The sequence below is a fragment of the Pan troglodytes genome, chromosome 1 (assembly GCF_028858775.2).
Source record: "Pan troglodytes isolate AG18354 chromosome 1, NHGRI_mPanTro3-v2.0_pri, whole genome shotgun sequence".
NCBI classification, from domain to species: Eukaryota; Metazoa; Chordata; class Mammalia; order Primates; family Hominidae; genus Pan; species Pan troglodytes.
The window spans coordinates 202973829-202997077 of NC_072398.2; the positions used below are offsets into that span (position 1 = coordinate 202973829).

General features: G+C 39.8%; 1 protein-coding gene across 11 annotated transcripts in view; it reads left to right on the forward strand.

The window, feature by feature from the left end:
- The window catches only part of EYA3 (EYA transcriptional coactivator and phosphatase 3), a 118313-nt gene that overhangs the window by 67203 nt on the left and 27861 nt on the right, over positions 1–23249 (forward strand). For all 11 annotated transcript variants that reach the window (XM_016957323.4, XM_016957345.4, XM_054664672.2 and 8 more), the window contains 5 exons: positions 4200–4285; positions 8123–8306; positions 10334–10473; positions 16998–17081; positions 21350–21439. In XM_016957323.4, the coding sequence (XP_016812812.1) occupies positions 4200–4285; positions 8123–8306; positions 10334–10473; positions 16998–17081; positions 21350–21439 (584 nt within the window). The remainder of the gene's footprint in view (positions 1–4199; positions 4286–8122; positions 8307–10333; positions 10474–16997; positions 17082–21349; positions 21440–23249) is intronic.

The window sequence follows — 23249 nt, forward strand, 5'->3', positions numbered from 1 at the left end:
GTGCGGGGGAGAAAACAAGTGAGTAAATACATAACAGATTTTGAACAGTGCTCTGAAAAAAAAATTGATCACTGGGATTAAGAAAACAGAAAAGGTCTTGGTTTTAATAGGTCAAAAAGACCCTCTTTGAGGAAGTGAGTCATGCTGAGGAGCCATCATGCTGGGAAGGCAAGGGGGTTGGAGAGAACAGTCTAGGCAGAGAGAACAATATTGCAAAAGTCCTCAAATGATAAAGAGCTTGTCTGGTTTTGAGTAACTTAAAGAAAGACAGTGTGAGCAAAGGAGGTGAAGTGACATGATCTAAAATTAGAGAGGTGGGTAAAAACTAAATCTTGCACAAACTTTTATGTGCCATTAATGCTTGAATTAACCTTTTAACTTTGTAGCACTATCACTTGGTGCAGCTGTGCCACTTACCATTCTGTAACCGTGGTCTTCTGTTCAAAGCTTTATCTGTATATTGTCTATTTTAAGCGGACATCTAGTGGGGCCTGGTTCTCAAAAGTGTTGTCTTTCAGGTTTTTGCAGCTCCATTGTCAAAACAGGAGTGAAGAATGTCCAAAAACAGTTGACCATGCCATTAGCATTTGGAGAGCTAGCAGCCTTTAGATACATAATAATAGGAGCCACCACTTGAGTTTTATTTGATTCTCTAAATTTGTAGTTTTTGTTGCATAGTCCATTGTTGCTGCTTTTGTTTTTAAACCTGCAATTGAATATTATTTTTATTCACACACACACACACACACACACACACACACACACACACACACACGATGATCTGTATTTTTTTAAAAGTGCCTGGCTTTTTAGTCATAGCTGTATGTGGGGTAGGGCAGACAGTGGTTGTATACATTTTTAGGCTAGTTTGCTTTGGGTTCTATGGTGGTTATAAGAGCCTAAAAAAAATACTTAATTATTGACTAACTTCCCTCACTAGAATTTAAACTCCTTGAGGGCCAGGACTTTGTCTTACTATTTTATCCTTCAGTGGCTGAAATGGTTTCTAGGCACATAATTGACCCTGATATACTTAATGGGTTTGCTGAATGAATGAGTGGCACATGTTAGAAATAATTTGGCTTAGTTGGAGAAAAAAGTGTTATTAAGCCCTGTGAACTTTCTGGGTCAGCAGACCAAGATCCCCTATAATAAAAGCCAACTATTGCTCAGAGAAATTTGTGATTTTAATACAGTACTTGTTAAAAACTCAGAGTTATCAACTAGCTAATCAAGCCATTAAACTTTCTAGCAGGGATATAATAAGAGTTTATGGCTAGTTGTTTTTAAGGTCTACCATTTTACCTCCAGTACAATTCATTAAGTGGTTTGAAAATTGTTAGATTTGTAAAACCACCTTGTCAATCTGAGTACATTTTCCCCCATAGAGATCAGATATGACTGAGTTGTACCTCCCACCATTATTAAGTTATGGAGAAGTAGCCGGGCGTGGTGGCTCATGCCTGTAATCCCAGCACTTTGGGAGGCTGAGGCGGGTGGATCACCTGAGGTCAGGTGTTCAAGACCACCCTGACGAACATGGTGAAACCCATCTCTACTAAAAAAATACAGCATTAGCCGGGCTTGGTGGTGCATGTCTGTAATCTCAGCTACTTGGGAAACTGAGGCAGGAGGATTCTTGAACCCGGGAGGCGGAGGTTGCAGTGAGCCGAGACTACCATTGCACTCTAGCCTGGGCAACAAGAGTGATACTCATCTCAAAAAAAAGGAAAAAAGGATATGGAGAAGGTAGGACAGAATTAAAGATCAATAGGTGAAAAAGAGGATTGTATGCCAGGACCAGGGCCAGAAGAAAACTGAACTAAAAATGGACTTGCTGGGGAAGATAAATGATTAAATCAATTCTTTATTTTATTTCCCACCTTAAATCACCTGTGTTCAGTTTTATTGCAGGCCTGCCTAGGATAATGTACTGATAACAAAATCTGGAAACTATTCAAAATTCTTTTCCTACAAGAATGGTTAAAACCATTTACAGAGTCAGTTACCCTGTATATTGTCATGTTTTGATGCTTCCTCTTAGGAAAAAGGATGGCTTAAGCCACAGTAGGAAAGAAGGTGAATATTGGTTGAAAGAAAATACCTTCTGTAAAGCTATAAAACCTATTTCATTTAGTTGTTATGTTTAGGAAAGTAAGCCCTTAAGAGTCCTTTAGTTCCCCTGAAGCAAAACGTGCTATGGAAAATAAAGTTACTCTGGATAGTTAGGAAATTTGTTTTTGTTGTTTTATTTTTTTTAATTTATTTTTTGAGACTGAGTCACTCTGTCGCCCAGGCTGGAGTGCAGTGGCGCGATCTCAGCTCACTGCAACCTCTGCCTCCCGAGTTTAAGTGATTCTCCTGCCTCAGCCTCCTGCATAGCTGGGATTACAGGTGTGCACCATCACACCTGGCTAATTTTTGTATTTTTAGTAGAGATGGGGTTTCATCATGTTGGCTAGGCTGGTCTCAAACTCTTGACCTCAGGTGATCCACCCACTTCAGGCTCCCAAAGTGCTGGGGTTACAGGTGTGAGCCACCATGCACCTGGCCATAGTTAGGGAATTTGAACCCTAGCTTAGCTGCTGACCCTGAGGAAGAAGCACTGGATGAAGAATTGGGAGATCCAAGTTGTCATTTTGGTTATCTTCCATTATTTTTGCTGCTGTGGACAAGTTACTTTAATTCTTCTTTGTCCTAGGTTCTTCATCTTAAAGCTGGGGTTGCAGCAATAGCTGTAACTGAACTTACTGTCTTCTGGATTGTCTTCTAAGCCGAGTACCCTTAGGGAAAGGGATGAAAATTATCTAATTTTGACCAGAGCACTTAAGTTTCTATTGCATTTGTTCTCCTGCCCTGTTCTCAATGGAAGTTTTCTTACTAATTTTCTCTCTGGGGGACTTTGTTAATGGGGCAGGTAGTCAGTTAGTCAGGTCTACCTGATGGTGAACCCATATGGTGTGTGCACCTGCAGTAGGAACCATGTCTAAGTGTGTTTATGATAAATGAGGACAAGGAGTTTGAGAACAGTACTGATAATATCAGTTACATTGTTCACCTGAGAAAAGTCACTGGTTAGTGCTAGTCATTGAGATTTTGATTAAAACCCTAGTAGAATGAACCTATGACAGAAGAAGTATAAAACTTAACCCAAATTACTTGTCTTTATTTTATTTTTATTGTTTTATGTGAATGGAAATCAGCATTTTCTTTCTTTTTTTTCTTTTTTCTTTTCTTTTTTTTGAGACAGAGTCTTGCTCTGTCACCCAGGCTGTAGTGCAGTCGTGCGATTTTGGCTCATTGCAACCTCCACTTCCTGAGTTCAAGCGATTCTCATGTCTCAGCCTCCTGAGTAACTGGGATTACAGGCCCGTGCCCACCATACCCAGTTAATTTTTATATTTTTAGTAGAGATGGGGCTTCACCACGTTGGCAAGGCTGGTCTCAAACTCCTGGCCTCAAATGATCTGCCTGCCTCGGCCTCCGAAAGTGCTGGGATACAGGCATGAGCCACCACACCTGGCCTCAAATTACTTAAGACAGCCCAAGTAGCATATAAGGTACATTTTTATCTGACCAGAGTAATATTTAATATTTTCTGAGTTTTTCCAGGCTCATTGTTAAAGTCTCTAAATGCTATGTCATTGTGTTTATTGATCCACATTAGTAATCTATTATTTGAGTAGAACTCAAGAAGCAATTCTAAATGCTTTGGAATTTGGAGGACCAGCTCTATTTCTCATGTAATTATGTCGTATTAGGAAAGGCGTAACTTGGGGCAAGTGACAGTAAACAATACCACAGTGTAAGATTTACCAGAGTTCTACTGCTTTACAGTAGGTCACATTGCAGGTGAGTCATTTTTCAGCCTCTGGAGAAGATGGGCTGGAGGAATTGGATTTAGCTGTGATTTCATTGATATTATTAGTATGAGCTGTGAATTGAATATATATCCTTTTAGGCCTTTAGTAAGAAGAATTGAAGACTCAAGTTGAAACAGAAAGATGTTTCAAATGTTTTGTTTTTAGCCAAGTGTAAATGTAGCTATCCCACACAAAAAAGCAAAACGAGTGTTTGTTTCCTTTGCCAATGTTGTTTATCTCCTTATAAATCTGTTCACTTAAAACACATCTATTTTCAGTTTCTTCTAACCTTTTACATAATATCTTTAATATCTTTTAACCCCATCAATCCTCTAGCTTCAAGCACAAATGCCAGCCTGATATCTACTTCTTCTACAATTGCCAATATTCCAGCAGCAGCAGTAGCCAGCATCTCAAACCAGGTATGATGCTACCTTTGTTCATCCTGTTTGATAGAGTTCATCCAGCTTGCTCTTTCTTCTTTCCATGGTCAATTTGCCTATCTAAGAAACAACCAGGAATAGTATGGGCTGTGGAGACTTTTTTCTGGATACCTTCAGAACTCGGACCCTGGATGGCATCTTAGGCTACTGTCTAGTTTTTGTTGTTCCTCTGCTGGGTCTCTCTAGAATATGGTTATGTCTGTTTCTTTACTGTATTTGTCTTCACTTCCTACTCTGCCCCTACTAGAATGTAAGCTGCATGAAGGTAGGGATTTATTTTTCTATTTTGTTCATTTACATATTCCCAGAGTATAGAAAAATGCCTGCCACTTACATCAAAGGCACTTGATAAATATTTATGGAATGAACAACTCATTCTTTATGAATTTTTTGTGGTCTATTCTTGATCACTGTTATGTTAACTATGCTTAGGAGATCACCTTCAGTGTTCTAGAGTTTTTTATTTTTGTTTTGATTTGTTTTCTCTACAGCAATTATCATCACCACTGTCTCCTTGGATCTTTTCCTGGCTACAGTTAACATTACTATTCTGGTTATTATACTGGTTTTTCTTTTTTTTTTTTTTTTTTTAAGATGGAGTCTCACTCACTCTGTCGCCCAGGCTGGAGTACAGTGGTGCGATCTTGGCTCACTGCAACCTCTGCCTCTCAGGTTCAAGTGATTATCCTGCCTCAGCCTCCTGAGTAGCTGGAACTATAGTCGTGTGCCACCATGCCCAGCTAATTTTTGTGTTTTTAGTAGAGATGAGGTTTCACATGTTGGCCAGGCTGGTCTCAAACTCCTGACTTAGAGTGAACCGCACCCGCCTTGGCCTCCCAAAGTGCTGGGATTACAGGCGTGAGCCACCGCGCCCAGCCTTGTTTATTCTTTTAGTCCACAAATATTTATTGAGTTCCCACCTGTGTACCTGGTATTTTTCTAAGGACTCTTTCCCTCTCATAGCTCTTCTTTTTGACCCTGTCTTTGAACGTGGACAGTCTCTATTTGGTTTTTCCACATGTTAATTACTTCATCCACAGGGGTGTTTAACCACATAATGTCCATTTACTGTCACCAAAGATTCTAATCCTCCCTCATGATAATTACAGCTTCCAACTGATTGACATTTTTTTCTTTAATGTCTTGCTGTTTCCCTAAGTTCAACATATCCAAAATCAGACTTTTATTCCAGCCCTTTTTATGTCTCTTTGTCTTCCAGAAGTAAAACCACTTTTCCCTGACTTCTTAATTCTTATTAGTGATAGTACATTTTTCTTAATAAACATAGGCCTAAAACCAGACCAGATATCTTCCATTATTTTTCTCACAACCTTACCCAATCTGGTCATTTCTCAAAATCTTTGAGAAGAATTTCTTTTGCTTTTTGCTATCGTCTCCCATGTTTTGGTATTTTCCCTTTTAATCCTGAATTACCATAGTTAATTGCTCATTTTATTTCCAGTTTTTCCCCCTTGTGCCTGTTCATTCTCTAAAATACTATCTCATTAATTTTTTCTAAATCCCACTTTTTGTCGTGTTACTGACCTGCTCAGAATATTTTCATGTTTTTTGTTTGTTTGTTTTTTGAGACAGAGTCTCGCTCTGTCACCCAGGCCAGAGTGCAGTGGCGCAATCTCTGCTCACTGCAAGCTCCGCCTCCCGGGTTCACGCCATTCTCCTTCTTTTCATGTTTTTATTCGTTGGTTTGAATTTGAGAGTCCCCATTCCCTATTCCCTAGCCCACAGGCTATATACTATTGCCTAAAGAATCCAAGTCTTATTGCTTTACCAATCATTCAGGCCTACAGAGGTCCTTTGTTTCAACCAGACTCAGCATCTGTGGTCCCTGAATAAAATCTCCTCAGAGCCTATTCATGTTCTTACTTTCTCTGCCTATTAATCTCAGAAAGCTTCTTCACCATCATACTTTACAGTGATAGTTGTCTGTTCTGTATTTCAGTCATTTGACATATATTTTATTGCCATTTTGTTGTCTGTCTTCTCTCCTGCTAGATTTTTAACTCCCTTGAGTTCTGCTAGTGTGACTTATTCTTTTCTTTAATATTTCCTTCTTCTGCCCATGCACAAATACACACATACATATAATTATATTTGGTTTATGGTAGAGATACCCAATGACTAATTAGAAATAATGTATCTGATCAGTTAGCTTTTTCCTACTTGCCATCAATATCAGTGTCAATGGAATTTTTTTAGCTGCGTATTTGAACTGTCATGCCTAGTTTTTTTACAGCTTTATTAGGGAGTAATTGACATACAGTAAACTACACAGATTTAAATTGTACAGTTTAGTAAGTTTTGGCATATATGTGCCTATGAAACCAAAAGTTTTATCCCAATATTTTAAGAAAACTTTTTTTTTTTTTGAGACAGAGTCTTGCTCTGTTGCCCAGTCTGGAATGCAGTGGTATGATCTCAGCTCACTGCAACCTCTGTCTCCCAGATTCAAGCGATTCTCCTGCCTCATCTTCCCTCGTAGCTGGGACTACAGGTGCATGCCACCATACCTGGCTAATTTTTGTATTTTTAGTAGGGGCTGGGTTTTGCCATGTTGGTCAGGCTGGTCTCAAACTCCTGACCTCATGTGATCTGCCTGCCTCAGCCTCCCAAAGTGCTGGAATTATAGGCGTCAGCTCCCGTGCCTGGCCTTTTTTTTTTTTTTTTTTTGAGACAGTGTGTCACCTAGGCTGGAGTGCAGTGGTGCAGTCTTGGTTCATTGCAACCTTTGCCCCCTGGGCTCAAGTTATCCTCCCATCTCAGCCTCCCGAATAGCTGAGACCACAGGCGTGCATCACCATGCCTGGATTTTTGTTTGTTTGTTTGTTTGTATTTTTAGTAGAGAGAAGGTCTCACTATTTTGGCTAGGCTGGTCTCAAACTCCTGAGCTCATGCGATCCTCCCACCTCGTCCTCCCAAAGTGCTGGGATTACAGGCGTAAGCCACTGTTCCCGGCCAGGAAACTATTTTTAAAGAAAACTTGATTGTTTTAGGTAGATAATCAGGTTGTTTTTTGTTTGTTTTGTTTTGAGACAGGGTCTTGCTTTGTCACCCAGGCTGGAGTGCAGTGATGCAATCTCGGCTCACTGCAACCTCCGCTTTCCAGGTTCAAGCGATTCTTGTGCCTTAGCCTCCCAAGTAGCTGGGATTTCAGGCATGTGCCACCACGCCAGGCTAATTTTTGTATTTTTAGTAGAAACAGGGTTTCACCATGTTGGTCAGGCTGGTCTTGAACTCCTGACCTCAAGTGATCCACCCATCTCGGCCTTCCAAAGTGCTGAGATTACAGGCATGAGCCACTGCACCCAGCTGATAATCAGTTTTTAAATTAAGACATTTTAATGTAGGATATGTGCTTTTTTTGTTTGCTTAAGTTTAAGTTTTGTTTTGTTGTCCTTAGAAGTGCTATTATCTAGTGCAACAGTTTGTAAACCTCTTAGAGTAGAATCTTTCCCTCAAATTCTGTGCAGAAATTCGGTACATAAAACTGGGGGAAGAGGCTGTTAGAGTACAAAAAGGGACACCATGTGTATGTTTATGAGAGTACAGAAGACCCTTCCCTCTCAGCATTCTCCTCATTCCAAGACTGCTCCTGGGACATCTCTTGACTTAGGTTTCCACAGAATGCATTTTGAAAATCATTGATTTAGATTGGAGACTTTTAGGTAGGTAAATGAGAAGTCAAATTAATGTTTTAGAAAAATAATTATGAATAAGAAAGAGGGAGAAGAAAGCCTCTTGTGTTGAGATTAATGTATGCTATAAGAGTCTTGTTTTCTTATTTCCTTTGGCCTGCAGGATTATCCCACCTATACTATTCTTGGTCAGAATCAGTACCAGGCCTGCTACCCCAGCTCCAGCTTTGGAGTCACAGGTCAGACTAACAGTGATGCAGAGAGCACCACATTAGCAGCAACCACATACCAGTCGGAGAAGCCTAGTGTCATGGCGCCTGCACCTGCAGCACAGAGACTTTCCTCTGGTAAGCACCGCAGCTCTGAAAACTTTGGCTTAAGGTCACTTCATCCAACAGTTGTTTTTAGGCAACGGTAAGGATGATTTTGTTCTGTCTTAAGTCATTGTTACCGTGCTTTTGGCTTTCCCTCTGAGGTGAGGAGTATTGGAAGCAGGCTGTGAGTCATTGGTAGGCTGAATGTATACCTGATGCTGACAACGGAACAGAAAAGTATCAAGAACTAAAAGACTCTTTCTGACTCGTACTCTACCCTCCCTGTAGCTTTAACCCACTTGTCACAGGGAGCTTCAGCATGTTATAATATTTTGTAAAAGTTGGAGGACTCCAGTTTTAGTCTTGCGCAGGTTTTGAACTGCTGCTAAGGCCTCAGAGCCATAGTTCTTTCTATGTCCAGGATCCCTTTAAGATTCTGAGGAAAGCATGGTCCTTTTCCCTCAGAGAAATATATACAATTTAACCTACAATTTCAGGATGCTCACAGCTCTGAAGTGTATCAATGAATTACAGTGTCCAACTTAAAAACCTTTGACATAAAAGATTAGACACACATTTAATAAACATATATATACACACTTTTTATTTATATTTAATGAAAATTTGGTAGTTGGCTTTCACATCATGTGGTTCGAGGAAAGCACTGTTTATCATTGGCACTGATGCATGTTTAGAAACAGTACTATATAACAAGTGAACAGTTTTCTGTGCAGTTCACCCTACCGGTCTAATAAGTGGACATACAAATGGTCGCCACTTCAAACTTACATAAATTTGAAATAATTACAAGTGTTGATTAAAAACTAAGGTTTTAAAGTCATTTTTCTAAATATCTTTGTTATAACAATTTTAACTTTTGAATATTGGAGAATTTCAAACTTTTCTCTAGAAAAGTTGCAAGGCTAGTGTGATGAACGCTTACATATCCATCATTCATCTTCAACAGTTATCAACTTATAGACAATTTTGTTTCAGCTATACATCATCTAGCTCCCTCCCCAGATTCCAGGCATTGTTCTCTAAAAGATAAGTACGGTACTCATTAACATAACCACAATGGCATTATCCCATCTTTAAAAGTTCAATATTAATAATGTCTTAATTTTGTGTTATCAAGTACCAAAATGTATTTGTATTTCCAGCTTTCTCATAAATGTTATGAGTTTTGTTTCCCTTTTGTTTAAAGTAGGATCCAACCCATTCCACAGTGTATACATATTTCAAAACAACATAAAGCATATACAGTTTTTATCGCATTAGTAAATAGAAATAATAAAGAAATAGAAAATTTGAGGAGGGAAAATTAGGATCCAAATATAAGGTCCATAAATTGTGATTGGTAGTTATGGGTATTTTGTGTTTCATCTCTATTTTAACCTATAAATCCTCCCGTCTCTTTTTCTCCCCCTTGTAGTTTGTTTGTTGAAGAAACTGGAGTGTTGATCCCATACTGTTTCCCAGTCTGACTTTTGACAGTTATATCCTCATAAGGTGGTTTAACATGTCCTGCTGCCTTCTGTATTTTATTGTAAATTGGTGAATGAACAGTTGTTTTCAACTGTTGGCAATGTATGGAAACATTTTTGGTTGTTACACTAGGTGGGGCGGTGCTTCTGGCATCTAGTGGGTAGATGCTAAGGATACTGCTTAACCAAACATCCTATAATGCACAAGACATCCCCCCACAACAAATAATTATCTGATCCAAAATGTCAGTTGTGCCAGGTTGAGAAACTCTGATCTACAAGTTTGACCATGAAGATTCAGGTTCAGCTTTTTCTTGGCAAAACAACTTCATTGATATTTTCTTCCATCATGGGGTAAGCATATAAAGTCTGGTTATAACTTTTCTGATGTTAGCCAGTGCTGATGCTCAATGCCTAGATGTACACTTCATAATTGCTTACATAAGGTTTAGCTTTCCAACCTTTATCCCTGCATTATGACTCACAAGGGCAGAGAGTCCACTAACCCTCTTCCTGCCCTGATTCTTATAGCCTGTGACTCCTGACAACATATGTTTCACTTTTTCTTTCCAGGAGACCCTTCTACAAGCCCATCTTTGTCCCAGACTACACCAAGTAAAGATACTGATGATCAGTCCAGGAAAAACATGACTAGCAAGAACCGGGGCAAGAGGAAAGCTGATGCCACTTCTTCCCAAGACAGTGAATTAGAAGTATGAGAAGAAACTGATTTAGTTGCCTACTTTGTTCTTTCTCACTTCTTAAGTTTATCAAACATGTTTTTGAAGCTCACAGAGATAATGTGGACTATGTTATGTGCCCTTTAATTCCTGAGCAAAATAAACGAAATTGGCCACGTAAAAAGAAAAATGTAAAAAGAACAAATTATTCTGTATATTCCAGAAGAGAACAGAAACAATTCATCATATTCAGAAAGCAGAGGGAGTTACAAGTAAAGTCATACTGTTCTCTATTTAAAATTTTAAAAGGGTCAGGTGCGGTGGCTCACATCTGTAATCCCAGCACTTTGGGAGGCCGAGGCGGGAGGATCACTTGAGACCAGCCTAGGCAACATAGTGAGACCCCCCATCTCTAAAAATATATATATACAAGAATTAGCTGCACACCTGTAGTCCCACCTACTTGGGAGGCTGAGATGGGAGGATCACTTGAGCCTGGCAGGTTGAGGCTGCAGTGAGCTATGATCGGGCCACTGCACTCCAGCCAGGGCAACAGAGTGAGACTCTGTCTCAAAAAGAAAAGAAATTTAAAAGGAAAGGACTAGAGTGCTTTTAGCCAAGTTTCTGTAAGGCGCAAACAGATCTGGTAACTTATTAATGAGACTGGTGCTGATTTATTCTGTAGTGTAAGTACTATATGAGTTTATTATGGGCATACATTTGACTTCATCATTAAAGACATAAAGGTCATGCAGAGTGCTAAAATTAGTGGAGTTTTTGTATTATCTTTTTGTTTTCTGTTTTCCGTTTTTCTATAGTGCTATTATGTAATGAGGGGAAAATACATATTTAACTATGAATCCATTGATAAGTGCTCTTAAGACATAGGTGAACTGAGCCTGTATTTGAAGCCTTTCTCTTTTTTTCAGAGGTTTGGAGCGAAGAAGAAAGAAAGAAAAAGTAAATTTCTGATATATTTCTTAGGAAAAACTGAGAACTCATTTTTTAATTGTCTAAAATATACATAAAATTTACCATTTTAGCCATTTTTAAGTGTACAATTTAGTGTCATTATACATTCTCAATATTGTCTAACCATCACCACTGTATATTTCTAGAACTTTTTCATGATTCCAAATGAAAACTCTGTACCCATTAAGCAGTAACTCCCCATTCTCCCCTTCTTCTAACCTCTGGTAACCTCTATTCTACTTTCTGTCTTTGACTTCTTATTCTAGATATCTCATATAAGTGGAATCACAGAAAATGTATCCTTTTGTGCCAGACTTATTTACCATAATGGTTGTTGTTGTTGTTGTTGTTGTTGTTGTTGTTGTTGTTGTTTTGAGATGGAGTCTCAGGCTGGAGTGCAGTGGCACGATCTCGGCTTACCGTGACCTCTGCCTCCCGGGTTCAAGTGATTCTCCTGCCTCAGCCTCCAGAGTAGCTGGGATTATAGGTGCACACCACCATGCCTGGCTAATTTTTGTATTTTTAGTAGAGACAGGGTTTCAACATGTTGGTCAGTCTGTTCTTAAACTCCTGACCTCGTGATCCGCCTGCCTCGGCCTCCCATAGTGCTGGGATTACAGACGTGAGCCACCATGCCCTGCCTACCATAATGTTTTTAAGGTTCATCCATGTTGTAGCACATACCAGAATTTCATTCCTTTTTATGTCTGAATATTTTATTATATGTATATACCACATTTTGTTTATCCATTCATCTGTTGATGGACATTTGGGGTTTGTCACCTTTGTGCTATTGTGAGTAATGCTGCTTTGACCATTGGTGTACAATTATCTATCTGAGTTCATCTTATCAATTCTTTTTGGTATATATGTAGGAGTGGAATTGCTGGATGCTATTGTAATTCTGTGCTCCACTTTTTGAGAAACCACCAAACTATTTTCCATTGTGGCTGCACGGTTTTATACTCTTACCAGCGATACATAAAGGTTCCAGTTTGTTCACATCCTCGCCAACACTTGTTATTTCCCATTTTTTTGATAATAGCTATTCTAATGGATGTGAAGTGGTATCTTATTGTGGCTTTGATTTGCATTTCCCTAGTGCAGTGGCACAATCTCGGCTCATTGCAACCTCTGCCTCCCAGGTTCAAGCAATTCTTGTGCCTCAGCCTCCTGAGTAGCTGGGATTACAGGCACATGCCACCACGCCTGGTTAATTTTTGTATTTTTAGTAGAGACGGGGTTTCACCATGTTGGCCAGGCTGGTCTTGAACTGCTGACCTCAGGTGATCCACCCACCTCAGCCTCCCAAAGTGCTGGGATTACAAGCATGAGAACCTTTGCCCACTTTTAAACTGGGTTGTTTGGTTTTTCATTGTTGAGTTGTAGGAGTTCTTTGTATATTCTATATTAATATTCTAGAATATTCTAGATTATTAATCCCTTATATTAATCAGATATATAATCTTCAAATATTTTCTCCCATTCTGTAGGTCGTCTTTTCACTCTCTCAATTTTTGTGCTTTGAAGCACAAAAATTTTTAATGTTTAGGAAGTCTGATTTCTATTATTGCTGTGCTTTTGGTCTAATACTTGTTGTTTCTTTTTGTTTTGTTTTGTTTTGTTTTCTTGGTGTAATACTTAATACCTGGTTATGAAGATTTTTATGTATTTTTTCTGAGATTTTCATCGTTTAGCTCTTAAATTTAGGCTGTTCTCCATTTTGAGTTAGTTTTGTATATGGTGTAAGATAATGGTCTAACTTTATTATTTTGCATATGGATATCCAGTTTTCCCAGCACTATTTGTTGAAAAGACGTTCCTTATTGAATGGTTTTGGCATCCTATTAAAAATTAACTTATGATGTTGGCTGTAGGTTAAATACTAAAAGAAGGTAAAAAACTAAACTAAAAAAAGAAAAAGAAAAATTGATCATATTTGTAAGGCTTTATTTCTAGACTCTCGGTTTATTTCATTCGTCTCTATGTCTGTCCTTATGCTAGTACCACACTGTTTTGGTTACTGTAAGTTTTGAAATCAGGAAGTGTGAATCCTTCAGCTTTGTTCTATTTCAAGACAGTTTTGGCTATTTGGGGTTCCTTGAGATTCATAAGAATTTTAGAATGCAATTTTCTATTTTTTAAAAAAACTACTATTGGATTTTGATAGGGATTGCGTTGAATTTGTAGGTTGGTTTGGGTAGTATTGTCTTCTTTACAATATTAAGTCTTCTAATCCATGAACATGGATGTCTTTCCATTTATTTAGCTATGCCTACTTGGTTAAATTTATTCCTAAGTATTTTCTTTTTGATGCTATCACAAAAGGTTTTTAAATTTCCTTTTCAAATTATTCATTGCAAGTATATAGAAATACAGCTGATTGGCCGGGCGCAGTGGCTCAGTCTGTAATCTCAGCACTTTGGGAGGCTGAGGTGGGCAGATCACAAGGTCAGGAGTTCAAGACCGGCCTGACCAACATGGTGAAACCCCGTCTCTACTAAAAATACAAAAATTAGATGGGCATGGTGGCAGGCGCCTGTAACCCCAGCTACTCGGGAGGCTAAGGCAAGAGAACTGCTTCAACCTGGGAGGCGGAGGTTGCAGTGAGCCGAGATCGTACCACTGCACTCCAGCCTGGGTGACAGAGCAAGACTGTCTCGGAAAAACAAAAAGAAAGAAAGAAAGAAAGAAATACAGCTGATATCTGAATTTATTTATTAGCTTTAACAATTTTCTCTGGGTTATTTAAGGTTTTCTACATATAAGATCACATCGGCCAGGGACAGTGGCTCACGCCTGTAATCCCAGCACTTTGTGGGCGGATCACCTGAGGTCAGGAATTTGAGACCAGCCTGGTCAATGTGGCAAAACCCTGTCTCTACTGAAAGTACAAAAATAAAAAAAATTAGCCGGACCTGGTGGTGCACACCTGTAATCCCAGCTACTTGGGAGGCTGAGGCAGGAGAATCGCTTGAACCTAGGAGGTGGAGGTTGCAGTGAGCCCAGATTGCACCACTACACTTCAGCCTGGGTGACAGAGCGACACTCTTTCTCAAAAAAAAAAAAAAAAAAAAAAAGATTATGTCATCTGCAAACAGATAATTTTGCTTCTTCCTTTCCAAATTGGATGTCTTTTTCCCCTTTCTTGCCAAATCTCTCTGGCTAGAACTTCCAGTACTATGTTGAATAGAAGTGGCAAAAACAGACATCCTTGTCTCAGGAGTAAAACTTTCAGTCTTTCACCACTAGGTGTGATACTAGTTATGGATTTATTTTTATTTTTATTTATTTTTTGGAGATGGAGTCATGCTCTGTCACCCAGTCTGGAGTGCAGTGGCATGATCTCAGCTCACTGCAACCTCCGCCTCCCAGGTTCAAGCGATTCTCCTGCCTCGGACTCCTGAGTAGCTGGGATTACAGGCACGTGCCACCACACCTGGTTAATTTTTTGTATTTTTAGTAGAGATGGGGTTTCACCATGTTAGCGAGGATGGTCTCGATCTCCTGACCTTGTGATCCACCTGCTTCAGTCTCTCAAAGTGCTGGGATTGCAGGCGTGAGCCACCGCGCCCGGCTAGTTATGGATTTTTTATATATGGCCTTTATCATATTGATAACATTCCCTTCTATCCCTCATTTATTGAAAAAATAATAAACTAGGAATAGAAAGGGTGTTGAATGTTGTCAAATGCATTTTCTGCATCAGTTGAGATTATCATGTAGCTTTTCCCCCCTCTGTTCTATTAATGTGATGCATTACTTTGCATAATTTTTTTTTCCAATAAGCCTTTTGCACTCCTAATTAATTTTTTAATGTTGAATGAACCATCCTTACATCCTTATGTTCTGGGAACTAATGTCACTTGGTTATGATGTTTAATTCTTTTTTCTTTTTTTGAGACAGAACCTCTCTCTGTTGCCCACACTGGAGTGCAGTGGCACAATCTCAGCTCACTGCAACCTCTGCCTCCTGGGTTCAAGTGATTCTCCTGCCTCAGCCTCCCAAGTAGCTGGGACTACAAGTGTGCACCACCACACCCAGCTAATTTTTGTATTTTTAGTAGAGACGAGGTTTCACCAGGTTGGCCAGGCTGGTCTCGAACTCCTGACCTCAGGTGATCCTCCTGCCTTGGCCTCACAAAGTGCTGGAATTATAGGCATGAGCCACCATGCCCGGCCATGATGTTTAATTCTTTTAATATGCTGCTGAATTTGGTTTACCTCTATTTTGTTTAGTTTTATAGATGTGTGGTTTTTTGGGGTTTTTTTGTTTTTTGGGTTTTTTTTGAGACAGGTTCTCACTTCGTTGCCCAGACTGGAGTGCAGTGGTGTGGTCCCTGCACACTGCATCCTTGACTTCCCACGCCCAAGTGATCCTCCCGCCTCAGCCTCCCAAGTAGCTGGGACTACCGGCATGCACCACCGGAACTGGGTAATTTTTGTGTTTTTTTGTAGAGACGGTGTTTTGCCATGTTGTCCAGGCTGGTCTCAAACTCCTGGGCTCAAGCGATCTGCCTGCTTCAGGCTCTCACAGTGCTAGGTTTACAGGTGTGAGCCACTGTGCCTGGCCTGTTGAGTATTTTTATATTGATTTTCACAAGAGATGTTGGTCTGTAGTTTTCTTACAGTGCCTTAGTCTGACTTTGGTATCAGGATAATGCCTCATTGCATTAGTCAGGAAGTATTCCCTCCTCTTCCATTTTTTGTAAGAGTTTAAGGAGGATTCGTGTTAATTCTGTAAATGTTTGGAAGAACTCACCATTAAAACCATCTTGTCTTGGGCTTTTCTTTGTTGGGATGTTTTTAATTATGCATTCAATCTCCTTACTCTAGTTATAGCTCTTACCGGATTTTGTATTCCTTCTTGAGACAGTTTTGGTACTTTATGCTATGTATTTCTAGGAATTTGACCATTTCACCTGGGTTATCCAATCTCTTGGTATACAACTGTGCATAGTATTCTCTTGTAATCCTTATTTCTATAAAACTGGTAGTGATGTCCCCACTTTCATTTCTGATTTTAGTCATTTGAATCTTCTTTTTTTTCCCTTAGTCAATTTAGCCAAAGGTTGTGAATTTTATAGATATTTTCAAAGAACCGACTTTTTGTTTCATTGATTTTTCTCTGTTGTTTTTGTAGTCTCTCTTTTATTTATCTCTGCTCTAGCCATTGTTATTTCCTTCCTACTGCTAGCTTTATGTTTATTTTGCTGTTTTTCTAGTTTCTTAAGATATGCAATTAGGTCATAGATTTGGGATCATTTGTCTTTTTTAATGTATGTATAAAATACATATATATATGTAAAATGTAATACATATATATAAAATAAGCTATAATTTTTCCTCTTAGCACTGCTTTCACTGTATTCCACAAATTTAATGTTTTATTTCTGTTTTCATTCACCTCAAGGTATATTCTGATTTCACTTATGATTTCTTCTTTGACGCATTGGTTGTTTAGGATTGTATTGTTTAATTCCTACATATTTGTGAATTTCCCAGTTCTCTTTCTGTTATTGATTTCTGGTTTCATTCCATTGTAATTGGAAAATATACTCATTTTTTATATTTTCTTTCCTCAGCGAGTATTTCTGTGGGACTTGGATGAAACCATCATCATCTTCCACTCACTTCTTACTGGATCCTATGCCCAGAAATATGGAAAGGTAATTTGAGTCTTCTTTGTTGTAACTGTCCCTCTTCTGACTATATAGTCAGTCCCTCTTCTGACACATAACAAATTATTTCTCTGCTACCCCTGTTGGCTGGCTTTTCACTTTCCATGTAAAACTTCAACAAATGGCTTGCAAATGGCTTGTATTAGGCAGGCTACATGGTCAGGCAGAATTGATGGTAAAGTGGTAAAGTTAGAAACTACTAGAACCAATGCTGAAAGCTGAAGTTGTAGGAGAATGGCATTTTGTAAAGATTAAAGTATAGAAATGAGGCTCAAAATAGAGCAGAGTCTCAAGATTATATTAATAAATTCCAGAGGCTGATGTCTTATTCCTTAACACACTTTTAACAGCCCAAATTGAGCATTTTATTTAGCCAAATATATGCCAGATATATATAAGTAAAATATATAGATAAAATATCTTTCTAAAATAGATTACATCCCTTTTTAAACTACACCAAGCAAAACTTGTTATATCTTCAGTGTACATATCAGTTTTAACAGAAGGATGGGCTGTTTTGAGACTATTAGGCTGTGTATTTCTATTCTAAATTACCTCCAAGCTCATGTTTTTCAGTTTATATGAATAAATTTTATACAAATATCTGCACCCCAGCCAGGTGCAGTGGCGTGCACCTGTAGTCTCAACTACTCAGGAAGCTGAGGTGGGAAGATTGCTTGAGCCTAGGGGTTCGAATCCAGCTTGGGCAACTTAGCGAGACCCCATCTCTAAAAATAAAAATATTTGCCTCCTTTACCTGTCCTGTTACTTCCAGTTATTTCATATTGTTACTAATGTTTTTGTTAGGAGGTGTGGGTTTTTTTGTTTGTTTTTGTTTTTTGTTTTTTGTTTTGAGAGAGAGTCTTGCTCTTGTCACCCAGGCTGGAGTACAGTAGCATGATCTCTGCTCACTGCAACCTCTGCCTCTCGGGTTCAAATGATTCTCCTCCCTCAGCATCCCAAGTAGCTAGGATTACAGGTGCCCGTTACCATGCCTGGCTAATTTTGTTGTTGTTGTTGTTGTTGTTTTTTGAGACGGAGTCTCGCTGTGTCACCTGGGCTGGAGTGCAATGGCGTGATCTCGGCTCACTGCAAGCTATGCCTCCTGGGTCCACGCCATTCTCCTGCCTCAGCCTCCCCAGTAGCTAGGACTACAGGTGCCTGCCACCACGCCCAGCTAATTTTTTTTTTTTTTTTTTTTGTATTTTTAGTAGAGACAGGGTTTCACCGTGTTAGCCAGGATGGTCTTGATCTCCTGACCTCGTGATCCGCCCACCTCGGCCTCCCAAAGTGCTGGGATTACAAGCGTGAGCCACTGCGCCCAGCCCTAATTTTTGTACTTTTAGTAGAGACAGGGTTTTACCATGTTGGCAAGGCTGGACTCGAACTCCAGCCTCAAGTGATCCGCCTGCCTCGGTCTTCCAAAGTGCTGGGATTACAGGTGTGAGCCGCTGTGCTTGGCCAGGAGGTTTGTTTTTTTTTTTTCTCCTGAGATAATATCTCGCTCTGTCATGCAGGCTGGAGTACAGTGGCGCAAACACAGCTCACTGCAGCTTCGATCTCTTGAGCTAAAGCAATCCTCCTGCCTCAGTCCTCTAGGTATCTGGGACTACAGGCACATGCCACCATACCCGGCTAATTTTGTTTTATTTTTGTAGAGATGGGATCTCACCATGTTGCCCAGTCTCGTCTTGAAATCTGAGGCTCAAGTGATTCTCCTGCCTCAGTCTCCCAAAGTGCTGTGATTATAGGCATGAGCTTCTATACCCAGCCTCTGTTAGTATTTTCTACAGGCTTTTAGTGTCTAGTCTGGCATGCTGACATAAGCTATATAACTACACTGATTATAAAAATATATAAAATTAAAAAAATTATATATATATTTATAAAATAAGACCAGGCATGGTGGCTCTCATCTGTAATCCCAAAATGTGTATAAAAATTTTATATATTGGCCAGGCGTGGTGGCTCACGCCTGTAATCCCAGCACTTTGGGAGGCCAAGGCGGGTGGATCACCTGAGGCCAGGAATTCGAGACCAGCCTGGCCAACAGGGTGAAACCCCATCTCTACTAAAAATACAAAAATTGCCGGGTGCGGTGGCTCACACCTGTAATCCCAGCACTTTGGGAGGCCGAGGAGGGCAGATCAGCTGAGGTCAGGAGTTCGAGACCAGCCTGACCAACATGGAGAAACCCCGTCTCTACTAAAAATACAAAATTAGCTGGGCGTGGTGGCACATGCCTATAATTCCAGCTACTAGGGAGGATGAGGTAGGAGAATCACTTGAACCTGGGAGGCGGAGGTTGCGGTGAGCTGAGATCGCACCATTGCACTCCAGCCTGGGCAACAAGAGCGAAATTCCGTCCCAAAAAAATAAATAAAATAAAATAAAAATTCAAAAATTAGCCAGGCATGGTGGCACATGCCTGTAATCCCAGCTACTAGGGAGGCTGAGGCAGGAGGATCACTTGAACCTGGGAGGTGGAGGTTGCAGTGAGCCGAGATCGCACTGCAGCACTCCAGCCTGGGTGACAGAGCGAGACTCTTTTTTTTTTTTTTTTTTTTGAGACAGAGTCTCGCTCTGTCACCCAGGCTGGGGTGCCATGGTGCGATCTCTGCTCACTGCAAGCTCCACCTCCCAGGTTCACGCCATTCTCCTGCCTCAGTCCCCTGAGTGGCTGGGACTACAGGTGCCCGTCACCACGCCCAGCTAATTTTTAGTAGAGATGGGGATTCACCATGTTAGCCAGGATGGTCTTGATCCCCTGACCTCATGATCCACCTGCCTTGGCCTCCCAAAGTGCTGGGATTACAGGCGTGAGCCACTGCGCCTGGCAAAAAAAAATTTTATATATTTACATATACACATAATATTATTTCATGAAAAACATTTTTTTACATTATAAACAAACACTAAGCTTCATGGTGAAATTTTTGGCTTTGACATTTAAGTTCACCTTTGAGCTGAAGAAGATATAATGGGAAGAGCACAGGACTGGGAGTCAGAAGACCTGAATGTGAAAATACAATGTATATATCTTGTATCATATATATTATTATATAAAATATATATTAAAATAATGTAATAAGTATATTCATATAATATGTGAATATATTTACATAGTGATATAGTTTATATAAATTATATATTACTGTGTATATATAATGTATATATCTTATATAAATATATACAGTGATATAGATATGTGTATAAATACACAAACACACGTACACACTTTGAGACAGAGTCTCACTCTGTCACGCAGGCTGGAGTGCAGTGGTGCAGTCTCAGCTTACTGCAACCTCTGTTTCCTGGGTTCAAGTGATTCTCCCACCTCAGCCTTCCAAGTACCTGGGACTGCAGGTGTGCACCACCATGCCCAGCTATTTCTGTGTTTACTTTTGTAGAGACATGGTTTCACCATGTTGCCCAGGCTAGTCTCAAACTCCTGGGCTCGAGCAGTCCACCTGCCTTGGACTCCCAAAGTGCTAGGATTACAGGCGTGAGCCACTGTACCCGGCCAAATTTTATTTTTTGTGGAGACGGGGGTCTTGCTTTGTTGCCCCAGCTAGTCTAGAATTCCTAGCCTTAAGCAATCTTCCCGCCTCAGCCTCCCAAAGTGCTGAGATGACAGGTGTGAGCTAGCTACCTTGCCTGGTCAGCATTGTATCTTTTTAAAAACATATTTTCTGGCCAGGTGCGGTGGCTCACACCTGTAATCCCAGCACTTTGGGAGGCCGACGGGGGTGGATCACAAGGTTAGGAGATCAAGACCATCCTGGCTAACATAGTGAAACCCCGTCTCTACTAAAAATACAAAAAATTAGCCAGGCGTGGTGGCGGATGCCTGTAGTCCCAGCTACTCGGGAGGCTGAGGCAGGAGAATGGCATGAACCTGGGAGGCAGAACTTGCAGTGAGCCGAGATTGCACCACTGCACTCCAGCCTGGGCGACAGAGTGAGACTCCGTCTCAAAAAAAAAGAAAAAAAAAATCATATTTTCTGTCCTCATTTATCTTTATGAAACTACTAATTTCTAGAAACTGAAGTCCTGAAATTTTTAACTGTCCATATCTTCTCTATTTTACAATCCTGGATTCTCATAACTGTGAATGAAATTGCATCAGTGATAGTTTGAAGCACAGTTGGGAGCTCGTGTGTTTTGGCTTTGACCTAAAATAATTTTGAAATTTGAAGATTAGAACCAGGACTGTGACTACCAAGTCAAGCTGATTTTTTCTTATTGTCTTCTAGGACCCAACAGTAGTGATTGGCTCAGGTTTAACAATGGAAGAAATGATTTTTGAAGTGGCTGATACTCATCTATTTTTCAATGACTTAGAGGTAAGCATTTTAAATTGTTTCTGTGCTTCAGTGAGACACTTTATTCAATAACTATTTAGAGCTTTTGCTTATTATATTTAGAAGATATGTGTTTAGATAGGGTGGATATGGAGAGGCCAGCTGGCCACTAAGGCATACATACATAGTCTTAGAGAAATAGTACTTGTGGTTGGGTCACCACAGTTTTGGTTCTGACATTCAGTTTTATTGGCTCAAAAATTTGATTTTTGTTAGTTTATTTGGAGGTGATCTAGCACTAGGGGAAAGGCCAACCCATCAGGCAAAACACTGACATATAAACCAATATTCTAACTTAATAATCTATATTAAATAATATATATAAAGTGAGTTTGATTATTTGTACTCTCAATTATATTTTGACTTTTCTTCCATTTTACATTCTTAAAGGATAGTCTCCTGATTTGTCAAATCTATAAATGGTTACTCTAACCCATCATATTTTATACATATTTGTTGTTCATATGTAGGTTAACCTTGATATTCAGAATAATTTTATAGTTAGGTGCCAGAAAAACCAGGAAACACTAAGAGCTTCATGGTGAAATTTTTTGGCTTTGACATTTGAGTTCACCTTTAAGGTGAACATGGTGTAGCAGAAGGAGCACAGGACAGGGAGTCAGAAGACCAGAATGTGAATCTCACATAGGGAAAGTTATGTTCCCATTCTGGGCCTCAGTTATGCAGTCATCCTACACAGGAAACTACCAACACTGATTACCATCTATGGAGAGGGATGAGTTGCCAGGACACAAAGGTGGGAGGGAGCACACTTTTCACTTCATGTCCTTTGAATTTTGAGCTGTGTAGTACATGTTTTACCTAGTTTTAAAAATAGTGAAAATTTTAAAGTAAAGTAATATAGGATTTTATAGGCTGGGCGTGGTGGCTCATGCCTGTAATCCCAAAACTTTGGGAGGCCGAGGCGGGCAGATCACTTGAGGTCAGGAGTTCGAGACCAGCCTGAGCACCATGGTGAAACCCCGTCTCTACCAAAAATACAAAAATTAGCCGGGCATGGTGGCGCACACCTGTAATCCCAGCTACTCAGGAGGCTGAGGCAGGAGAATTGTTGAACCCAGAAGGGGAAGGTTGCAGTGAGCAAAGATTGCACTACTGCACTCCAGCCTGGGCAGCAGAGAGAGACTCTGTCTTTAAAATAAAAAATAAAAAGATAGTATTTTATAAACACAAAGTAATCATTTTTTTAATCTTTTTTTTTTTTTTTAAGTAATAGAGATGGGGTTTCACTGTATTGACCAGGCTGGTCTCAAACTCCTGAGCTCAAGTGATCCTCCCACCTTGGCCTCCCAAAGTACTGGGATTACCGGTGTGAGCACTGCACCCAGCCAACACGAAGTAATCCCATCTCTTTTAAAATAAACGTCTGTTCTACTCAACAGACAATTCTTCAATAAATTAATAGTGCCCCGAGCTCCAGTACTTTTGTCTAAACTCCATAATGCTTTAATCTTCCCTCAACTTCATATGTTGATAAATTAGGACATCATAGTTTTTATTCAGCAAACATTTATTGAAAACCTACTACATGCCAATAATTATTGCCAATTGTATTTGTAATGATTTTCTAGACATAGTCCTCACTCAGGAACTGAAAGTTCTGTGAAGAATTTGACCTGAATGTGTTCCTGCCCCCCAGGTCAGTGCTTCTCAACTTTAGGGGGCATAAGAATCACCTGGGGAGCTTCTTAAAAGTGGAGATTCTAGGACTTCACTCTCAGAAATTCTGATTCAAGTAGGTCTGGGATGGACCCAAGAATATGCATTTTTA